An 11047-nucleotide genomic window follows, 5' to 3' on the forward strand; every position below is an offset into this window, starting at 1 on the left:
AAGGCATGGTGGGGGCTGCTTAGCCTCCCACAAGAGTCGTTCCTCTCATGCTGGTACAAATCTATCTGACCTCAGCATGGATCTCATTTGACGGACACAGACAGTGAGGGAGGAGAATTCCCCATGGGGATGAAGAGTTGGAGAAGACTGCTCGACCTTTTTCTTAATATAAGCAACCTGGATTTCCAGAATAGAGTTGATCATGTGGTCTTTGTGGCTGAGAAGGTGAGTTTCTCTAAAATAGAGCTCCTTTTTTGGGCCTTGATTGAGGGAGACTGTGAATGAGATGGTATTATATTTAACCACCGAATTTAGGACAGTTCCCTTTTTCACTGTTCTTCTAGGAATTTTGCAGAGTGACTTTCATTTTGCTAGGATTTGCCTTTCTGTGCTGCTGTGTGCTTCTCGTTGGTTTCTGAATGCACTTCGTGTTTGGATTTTTTCATCTTTGAAAAGTACTGGACAAACACTCACAGTTTGTTCAGACTGAGCCCAAATAGCATCAATTTTACTCCCACTGCTACAGATATACTAACACAACCCTCGACTCAATGATCCTCACACAGACAGCCATATGTTCATGTTGTGTCAAAAATTTAATTCTCAAGCTCACAGTAAATAATAGATGGCATGGGGGGGGGGGTGAACTTTGTTCACCCTGAGCTGCTGTTCTCAGCATTTCAGTTCCTCCCCTGTACTCATTGGGGGGATGAGGGGGGGACTCCAATCACTTCCAACAAATAAAAACAGTGAAATAAAGAGGTATTGTGTCTTAACATATGAATTCATTGTGATCTGCAATACGTCTGCTGCGCTCCCCCATGCGCTCCTTTCCCTGGGAGCACGGCCTACTTGTTAGAACACCAGGAATAGCCAAAGGGGTGCTATTATTGCAGCTAATGTAAGTCAAGCAAAGAGGGAATAAGGAGTACAGGAACCTAAAGATAACAGTGCAGCTAAAGACTCTCACTCTTTCACTCAAGCATGTAAAGCACTCACATGGACATGTTGTATTTAATGTGGTTGGGAGCCAGTGGAGCGTTCCTTTATAGGTGGCAGCGTGCTACATCAAAGATCATCCTAATTTGATAATCCCCTACAGAGCATGTGTCAGTGTTTTAGTAGATTAAGTTAAGTGTAGAGCTATGTAATAAATCCAATGGAGTGTGGTGATGTGTGCTAGCTGTGCTAGGGAGCTATTAGTAGGCTCAGCTGGAGCAATGCAATAAATTATCAGCTTTAAATACAGAAGTGCTCAAAGCCAGAGCCTGTGAGATATTCCATTAGCACATAGAAAGCCAAAATGCAGAGTAGTGGGTAAATAACCTTTCAAGTATCATTCTGTGGTGGCTTTACTTTAAATGTGAGAATTGGAGGTTTTTTGTGTTTCTCTTATCTGCGTTGCCAGGCTTTAGAACAGAGTGCTTCATATGTATGGCTTCATGTTTAACTCACTTTTTACTCATCTTTCAATACTTAGTCAGGGTTATACTCAACATGCGAGTGTTTTTATACTTGTTTAGACAGGAATTTATTGTTGTAAGTCACTGGAATTGTAATAAAGATCGAAAACTCAATGTCTGCAGCAGAATTTATGAAGTACAAATACTTTTTCATTGTAGTCTTATATTCAGGCATCAATCTTGCATTTATTTTCCTGAAAAATTCTTCAGCTTTGCTCCATAAACACTGACACAATCTGTACTTTCTGTTCCTTATGTTTTTAAAGCTTGCCTTACGCCTTTGTGGATTATATTAAATTTGCATAATTAGTTTTGAATGGATAATAACAAATCTTAAAAATTATTTTTTGTTGAAAGACCAAAGACGACAACAGATGTACATCTGATTCACTCTTTGCCTGTAAAACGCAGTAACAGAAGCTGAAATAAAGATCCTTATAGTGTACCTTAGATTAATGATAAATTAATATGACATGAGTTTGTATTAGAGATAAAATGTTAGTTGAACCTTCAAGAGCCTGCAGCTTTTCATATGAGCAAAGCAGTTGAATGAATACCTCAATTTCGGCTTTTTTTAAAATAATTCTTTTTATTTCCTCTTTTTGTCAAGTATAAATATAAATGAACTTCTGTCATCTCTGGTCTGAAGGATGCTGATTTGTCTGCAGTCCCTTCCCTGCACGACCGATATTGAATGGATGAACGCATCTGTATCTTTCCTGGAGGTAGTTGTTGAGCTAATAATTTCACAGTGAGAATATTCCTTTGACATTTGAGTTGTGACGCGGGAAGAAATTCTTTCCCTCAGTTATGCTGCAGACATCTCACACATTCTGCAGTCACACATACCTCACACTCATGCTACCTCCATCGGGCAATGACAAGTGACTCGACTGAGGCAGCGACAAGAAATGTAAGCCGGCTTGTTTATTTCTATGAGTAGTGTCTTTACCACATTTGAGTTTATGAAAAGTAAAAACCACTGGATGATGCCACCTTTTAAAAAAAAAAAAAAATCAGCCAGGCAAGCTATCTGAAATATTTTTTTGCAGTACCCCCTGACACCCACTTGGTGGCAGCATGCATTGTCCTTAAAGTGACTGTTTTTATGATATCATTGTCACCTCAATAGCGACAGGCTAGGCTTGAATGAAGCCCAGACGAGATTTATGAAGTTGTCTTTTGTCAAGCCAAAAAATACACAATACATGTCTTTTTTTCCAACCTTATTAACTGTCTCCTCTTTATTACATGAACGGGTAAGGTTGCGGCAGTGTTAGCTAACACATGCACATTGCTTTGAGCGCAACTTGAAAGTAGAGCGAAGTAATGAATCCTGCAGAGATGTTACGAGTTTGTTTAATGCCAAGGGAGTTTTTATTTGGGTAATGTTCTCCAGTCTCTGAGCTGTTTTATGGTGCATTATAGGACTATAGTGTTTTCATGAATCAGAGGCCTGACTTTTGTTCGTCTGTGCAGCATCTGGTTTCAGCCTACAGTACGTCATACAGGGCACATATTCTATTTCAATAAATGCATGAGTCACCTCTCCATCATTGATGCTGTGAACATTTAGGTATTAAGTGAATTTTCCGCTTCCTGTATGAGTATTTCAGTCTTTGTGCTTCATCTATTTTTTCAATTTCTTCTATTCTACCTCATCTGAATGAAAAGAAAGCATTTCACATAACTTTATCTACATTCTACCCTGGCCCATGATTATTTTTTTTCCCCGTGTTTTGGTCATTCTAACGTTCCTAAACCTCACCGTCACTTTTGAAAAAGAAAAGCCTCTTGTGGTTCTCTGAATCGTGGAAAGTAATGTGCAGCAGCTGAACCCACCAGAAACCAAACACACCCGAATCAATACACCCACAAAGTCGCACTCATCCTGATCTTAAAGGAGCCATTCATTTGTGGCTTCCTGCAGCCTCATTCTGTCTGCCTTTGCCCTCCTGCAACATTTGGAAAAAACTCACATCAGACAGCTGAGTGTGTTCTCTGTTCTGGTGCTGTGGAAGGGCTGTGCATTTACACTAACATGAATTAGCCCAACCCATCTTCACACACGCACGCACACACGCACGCACGCACGCACACACACACACACACACACACACACACACACCTGTGACTGGCATGAAAGCACCAATGAAGTGACTTGGCACAGGTGCTGGGCATGGGGGGGTCTTTGAAATATTATGTGGGTGTTCTTTCGTCCCTATTTGAGTGTATTTCCGTTTAGTGGCTGCCCTACTCTGCAGTTGTGCACTAGTGTGTCCCCCCCTCCCATGTGCATACTTGACTAAATGTCTATTACTTGAAGCCCTGTTTGTTAATTTGGGATGTACGTGCCCCCCTGGGACGCTATGGGTTGGCAGTGGGAAAGCTTGCGGTGATTAGGGCCTGCGAGCGCATACTTCCGCTCTGCGTTATTAGCGGGCCACCCAATCCACAGTGGAAATCAAAAGCAGGGGCTCAGGAAATGGGTGTTGAGTGAGGTCACATCCCATTGAGGCAGCACGTGCTTCAGGTCGGGAAAAGCCAGGACACATACCTGGGGATTATGGGAATACGCAGAATTCGGATGCAGACTGTGGGGAATGAGGGTCGGTGTCTCACCCCGTGTGACGTCAGAGATGTGCAGCAGGGGTTCTTAGTGAATGTGAATTTGTCCAAGAACGATTAGACGTTAAAAGTTGCTGGTGAGGAGGATGTTGGATGTTGGCATCAGAGGGGCGCGGGGGTCACTGTCCCATGTCGCTCTCGGCCTGGGCCGACTCACTCTCGACGAACCCCTCCAGGTGCATGGCAGGATGGCAGGATGAAACAGACGAGTGAGATTGAGTTTTTCTTCTCTCTCGTTGTCACATTGGCTCAGTCCCTGCTGAGGAACCTGCCAGGGACGCATCTTTTACAAAGTCTGTCATGAGACGTTAGACCGATCGAAGCAATCCCGACGCAAAGCCAGGAAACAAAGCTTGACATCCGCACTTTGGAAGAATTCTTTTCCACCAAATCTACACTTGCCTGAAGATTAAAATGTACATATAATACCTCTTATTTCCATCTTTTCTGGTGTTTGTCTTTTTGATTTCTTGTGGATTGGATTTACAGTGATGAAGAACTTATCTGGTGATTCCCATAGCTTGGATTGTTTTGTTTGTGGACTTTGGACTTTCTTGCCTCATCTCTTATTGGTTTATTTTTGTCATTTTTTCATATTCCATTTTCTACCGCTTGTCCTTTCTCAGATTTTTTCATCATTTTCCTCCTTTATTCACACATCTTTCTGTCCCTTTCTTCCACTCAGGGCCAAAGACATGAAGAACCGACTAGCATTCTTGCGGAGGAGGAATGAATCCCCAGGAAGCAACACAGCCGGCAAGTTGGACAAAACTATGAAGTCAGTCAAGTAAGTGGCAACTTCCCCACAGCATGTGCACGGGGGTGTGTGTGAGGCTGCTTTCTGGGTGATGACCTGGCCTTGGCAAATAGACATGATGGCAGCAACATGGAATGAATGTGTGGCTGGAATGACACGAAAGAGAGAATGTTTGTGGAACAATTGCATGTCAGTAGAAAGGGTAATTGAATAGTCGATCGTCAATACAATCAATTATTTCGCTGCAATTTCACCTCTGTTGTAAAATCAAACATGGTTCGGTGATTTTCATCACAAAAATGCAATATGTAAGACATAACTGTAAAAATATTCCATTAAAGAGCAAATTTTAAGGGCAGATCCCCTCTCAGCGATTTAGTAGATGTCATTTAGATGTCATTTAGAATAATAATATCCCTACAGAGATCAATACAGTTAATAACATAAAATTAAAATTACATTTAAAAAATTGTGAAAACATAAACAATTAATTAAAGGCAAAGAAAATATTCAAATTAAAATGTGTTCAGTAAAATGTGTTCACTCTCATCTTAAAGTTTTACTCATATTGACTTAAATGCACCCTGAATTGCGTAGGAAGCTCTTTCTTACGGTGTCAAAAACAAGCCTCTCATGTAGATCCCAGTGTGTGTGAGATGGGCCCCATGAAGGGAATGCATTATAGTGGAGAACTGAAAGCAGGAGGAGGCAGCAGGGGGCAGCCAGACCTGAGGGGGGAGGTTTCTGAACCAGATGACACATCCCAATTGGTCGGCAGTAGCCCCACCCCCACATTCTCCCCTCCCTCCTGCTTTTCAAGTTGCATTCACAGGGAATATAAAACCCTTCCCGCATCAGGGTGAAGCTGACACTCACTGCTGTAGGCATCCATGCGTCTGGATGAGTGTGAGGGATGAACCAGTAGACACACAGCGGGGAGAGGATTTACACACGTCCACGTTTCCACTCATCTATCCATAGCCAAAGCTCTGCGGATGGGTTACACAATGAGAAACCTGGCTGAGATGGGCTTGTTAAAGAACCGCTCTGCTTTCATCTGCAGGCCCACCCCAGAAGAAGCACTCAAATGGGGGGACTCACTGGACAAGCTGCTGGCGCACAAATGTAAGTTACAGTTTATTTGTTTTCTTTTTGTCTCTAATTTGCTGAAAATACACAAAATTCTTTCTTTTGTTCTTTATTTCTTTATTTTTTTTTTTACAGTGTTATTTGTTGCAATGGGGGTGAATGAAGGACTTAAAAAATATGTATGTGCTCATGTACGGATTACATATAGGTACATTGCTGCAGTGCCTTAATCCCCACAGACTGTGCATTTCATAGAGAGAGACACAACCTCCTGGTGTGTTGCTATTTTGGTTTTCTGCAATTCCACCGTCTGCTCCCGATCTTGTTTTTTTTTTTGTAAGAGCAGTAAGCTGATGCAAAGCCAGCACTACATCTGGTCTTCATTGGGCTCTGAATTTTCCCTCTTCTATCTCTTACCTCACTTCTGCTAAGCGGAATGAAGTAAGAGATGACTGCCAGCTTTGGCCCTGCTTATCAGCGTGGGTGATTCATGGGAACGGAAAGGTGCAGACGGGAGAAGTGGGCGGACGTGGCTTCCTGCCATTCTTTCTTCCGGATTCCGTCTTCCTCAAATCACAAACTTGGACGGAAACTTAAATAGCATGAAGCACCAGAATTAGTCATTTTGTCTCTTGCAGTGGAACAGCGGTTTCTTTGTTCATTCACAGGGGAGTTCATAGGGGATGCATGGATGCCATGCTGAACATTGAGGACAGATTTGGTCAGATTGATGTCACTGGAATGACTTGAAAAATGACCTGCTGTGTTGGGAGTGTTATTTTTTTTGTCTCACTTTATTCCAACCGCATGACTCCACAGAAAGGCCAGAAAAGCTATTTTAGGCGCTGAAACTCTAAGGAGCACTTCATCTCTGCGGTTGCCATGGTGCTCAAGTTAACACTCTCCTTGTTTATTCTCTTCTCTCCTCCTTCCCTCCTTCTCCCTCAGATGGCCTGGCAGCATTCAGAGCTTTTCTGCGCACTGAGTTCAGCGAGGAAAATCTGGAATTCTGGCTAGCTTGTGAGGAATACAAGAAGATCAAATCTCAGTCCAAGATGGCCTCAAAAGCCAAGAAAATCTTTGCAGAATACATCGCCATCCAGTCTTGTAAAGAGGTGAGTGAAAATAATGGCGCAGAATGATTTATTGATTCCCTTAAAGAAGGGTGGAACCTTCCAACACACTCACTTGTTTCATTTTCCCCTGCAGGTGAACTTGGATTCTTACACCAGAGATCACACGAAGGACAACTTGCAGAATGTGACGCGTTCCTGCTTTGATCTAGCGCAGAGGCGGATATACGGGCTGATGGAGAAGGACTCATATCCCAGATTTCTGCGTTCTGAACTCTACTCGGACTTAATCAACCAAAAAAAGCCCAGCTCCGCCCCAGCTCCATCCTCATCATAAGAGACCCGCAAAAGACATGACGACAATAGAAAGACGATGATGATGAGAGAAAAAAGGGGGGCAGTTTGTCTGTTCATTTGCCTTGTGTGTGTGTGTATGTGTGTGCGTGTGCGTGTGTGTGTGTGTCATCCTGTCTACTACGATTTATTTTATTGGTTGTTATTGTGATGGTATGAGAGGACACGGAGAAGCAATGGCACTGCTAAGGAATGTAGTTGATCTGTTTGTCAAGGTAGATGGATGAATGAATGGACTAATGAATGGATTTCGCTAAGAATTCACAAGTCCGCAAGCGAGGGCTGGCACAGGCGCCGGACTTTGGTCTGATCACTGTCTCATTGTTTTTTTATGGTGTCAGTCGTATGAACTTGTTTTGTCCAGTTGTACTGGAGAAAAGGAGGAGTTTCTGAGAAAAACCCCCGCAGACACGAAGACAGTCTGGTACTGTTTTGTCACTATTTTTCTTTTTAAACTTCCTTTCAAATTCCCTCCTTTCCTCCACCTCATCCTCATGAGTCCACCACAAAGATGTTGGTACGGCACGTTTTTCTGTTTTTTTTCCTTTGGTGTTTTCTTTTAATCAGGATCTAAATGTTATGATAGAAGGGTGGAAAAAATTAGAGATTGCACTGTTTTATCTACTGCATCTCTGATAAACATCTACACCCCTCTTGGAGCTTCTACAAACAGCTTTCACCTCAATTCATCCTTCGTTCATCCCAAGATTGTGGAACAAATACTGTAAACGTTCAGCAGGGACAAAGATGGAGTCGCCAATGTGAGCGAAGAAAGGAAATGTATGAACGACCGACGGACTGTAGCTGTGACGAAATGCAGATATCTTTAAAAGTCTGTCTCCAAAGACTGTTTACAACAAGGGAGGACAACTCATCAAGAAAGAGACAAACATATTCCCAAACATCTCCTATAACCTTGTAGCTCATTCCGGACTAGCAGAGGAAGCATTCTCAGGACATTGCAGCGACAGATTCCCACTTGTTATGTCTTCTCAGCTCTTTCTGTTTTTCTACACACTCACTGTTTTTATATGCTTTAGAATTCCAACCTGCACTCCCTAGTTCTTTTGAGCAATACACAAGCGGTTGCTCTTTTTCCTAGGCAGAGGAAAGAAATGCTTCATGTTGTACAAAATATTGCCTATTTATTTAGATGAACTCGACGGACGCCTCCTCTGCAGGACTCAGCTAAAAGCTCCGGCTTTCCTCTCAACCACCAAACAGGTCCAATGCTGTCCTGAAGTTTAAGTGCAATATTTTTTTATTTTGTATTTTATTTTATTATCATGTTTGATTTGTTCATTTATTTGGATCATTTTGGGGGAGGGGAGACAAATGGCTTGAGCTCCGTATTAACTTTATTTGTTAAGAGACAAAAACAAACTTAGAGCGTTAGGGTTCACTTACAATGCAAACTTTCAAGAAACATAAGTAGCGTAATGAATTTCAAGCGAGTGATTTAACTGTGTATTATTAACCCTGGCAGCAGGCAGCCGGGGGGTGCGTGTTGTGGGGTGGGGGCAGGGGGTTGTAAATATAATTCTTTAAGAAAACTATGGGATAACACAATAAAAAATTTAAAAAAAACAACAGAAAACCAGAAGGTCGTTGCTGAACCCGGTTGTATCTATGTAAATATAAGAGACTCAGACTATAAGATGACATGCATTGTTACAATCTGCTCGTTCCCTGGTTATACTTTGCCTGTATAAGGAGTTTTCTGAAATGCATTTTTATTAATTTTACTGTTTACAATTCAAAATGCATCTCCTATGACAGCAAGAAAACACAGTAGAGTACATGGTGTCAATGCTAATTATAAATAAACCAACCAACTGATGACGAGAAGTGTGTGGTCTGGATTTTTCTTTCTTCAGTGATCCATCTGCTCCAATGTTCTGTGATCGTTTGCTTTCTTATTGATACCAGTCTGTGTGATAGATCTGAAAACGCAATTTTACCATGATGTGATTCTGTACCGATTTAAAAAAAAGTTAGTTCTATCTATCCATCTATCTGATTCTCAACTGTACAATAATAATACTTGGAACCTTCATGCATGAAAGAAATTGATCCTGAAAATACATAAATGAATAACAATAATCAAAACATCAGACAGTTATAACATAAATGAACCTTTATGCATTTAATTTGCTCTTGTTATGTCTCAAATAAAGTGGTTAAGATAAAATGGCTAAACTGAAAGTCCCAACACTCAGTCATGAAAGTGTTTGTGTAAGCCCGGATCCTGCTGAGGACAATGTTATTATCAAAAGCAAAACTATAAAAGGAAATCTATGTTGATCTTTCATTTATATAACATTGTGGAGATTTTCCTGCTGGTGCTGAGTGCTTGTTCATGACGTCACAGTAAAGCAAGAAAGTAGTTTGGACCAACTCATTAGATAACTCTTGTTCTGATTAGTCTTTATTATGAACTCACAGAGTTGCACAAAAACGAATAAAACTGTCTCTTCAGAGGACTGTCAACAATCTTAAATTGTTGTGAATGGCGTGGAATGACACGGAAGTGATGATAATGATGATAATGATGATGATGATGATGATGATGATGATGCACAGACTTGTCCTGATCCCAGCTGTCTCCTGAAAACAAGAGCGAGTCATTCAGATCTTAGTGCTGGCATGTTGTTGGGGTGGGATAACTGTGGTATGTGTTTGTGTGTGTGTGTGTGTGTGTGTGTGTGTGTGTGTGTGTGTGTGTGTTTTATGTTTTCAGGGAGGATCAATGTGAAGTGCTGTTTGTAACAGTAGCAACAGGACTTAATCTTCTTAACCAGCTGCCATCTGTTTTGACAGACATAGCTTCTTCTTTTTTAACCAAAAGGAATTGTCATTGACCTCTCTATCACGTGTCTCAACCTGTTTCCTCCGACTAGCTCATTGTCTTCAGAACCTGCCTTTTCTTTTTTAAAACACTCATCTTTTATGCCGTGCTGCTCTTGAGCTAAATTCATTTACCAAATCCCTTTGTTCACGTTTCCTTCCTTTGTGTTCATCTGTGTAAACCATATCACAGAGGACTGTCATTGTGTTCAAATTCAGCCTTCACAGGAGCCTAAAACACACCAGCTAGCATTTCCTGCTCACATCTCTCGTGTCCTGCTATACCAAATATGGCAGTAAGTGTTTCCTCAGCTGTGAAGGTTCTTATCCGCCCTTCTTGTCAAGTGAAAATGTGTGAACAGGGAGGAGGAGTGTTATGATTTTTATTCTCTGTCGTTTTTACTCCTTTTCTTCACTGCTTTGTCAGGTAAATAGAACTCACAGCACACAAATAAATGAGGAAACATTAATAATAAATGTTTTATTTCATGTTATATTTATATTTGTTTCTGGCATAAAATATCAAAAACAACAGTGTGTGTCTATAACTTTATAAATTTACATATATGAGTCAAGTCATTTTTATTACTGTAGCATCAAGCCACCGTAAAAGTTATTTTCAAGCCCTTTTCAACAAGAACACCTTCAGATCGTACCCGACATTTTATCCTTGAACAAATACTTGATGTCAAAAAACTGGTTATAATTCTTCAGATTTAGTTGACATCTATTGGCTTTCGTTCTAGGACTGGTATAAATGATGCTTTCCATTTGTTTGAAAAAAGGGCAAAGAGGAGAGTTAAATTAAAGGATGCTGAGTCGGCCACATACTGCGT

The 11047-nt window shown here is 41.2% G+C and overlaps 1 protein-coding gene across 5 annotated transcripts in view; it reads left to right on the forward strand.

Moving 5' to 3' along the window:
• Nucleotides 1-9212, forward strand: part of rgs3a (regulator of G protein signaling 3a) — a 116184-nt gene extending 106972 nt beyond the window's left edge. For all 5 annotated transcript variants that reach the window (XM_068335739.1, XM_068335741.1, XM_068335742.1 and 2 more), the window contains 4 exons: nucleotides 4777-4878; nucleotides 5912-5973; nucleotides 6886-7052; nucleotides 7147-9212. In XM_068335739.1, the coding sequence (XP_068191840.1) occupies nucleotides 4777-4878; nucleotides 5912-5973; nucleotides 6886-7052; nucleotides 7147-7347 (532 nt within the window). In that variant the 3' untranslated portion in view covers nucleotides 7348-9212. The remainder of the gene's footprint in view (nucleotides 1-4776; nucleotides 4879-5911; nucleotides 5974-6885; nucleotides 7053-7146) is intronic.
• The last annotated feature ends 1835 nt before the right edge of the window (nucleotides 9213-11047 follow it).

Source organism: Antennarius striatus, chromosome 15, assembly GCF_040054535.1.
Source record: "Antennarius striatus isolate MH-2024 chromosome 15, ASM4005453v1, whole genome shotgun sequence".
NCBI lineage: Eukaryota > Metazoa > Chordata > Actinopteri > Lophiiformes > Antennariidae > Antennarius > Antennarius striatus.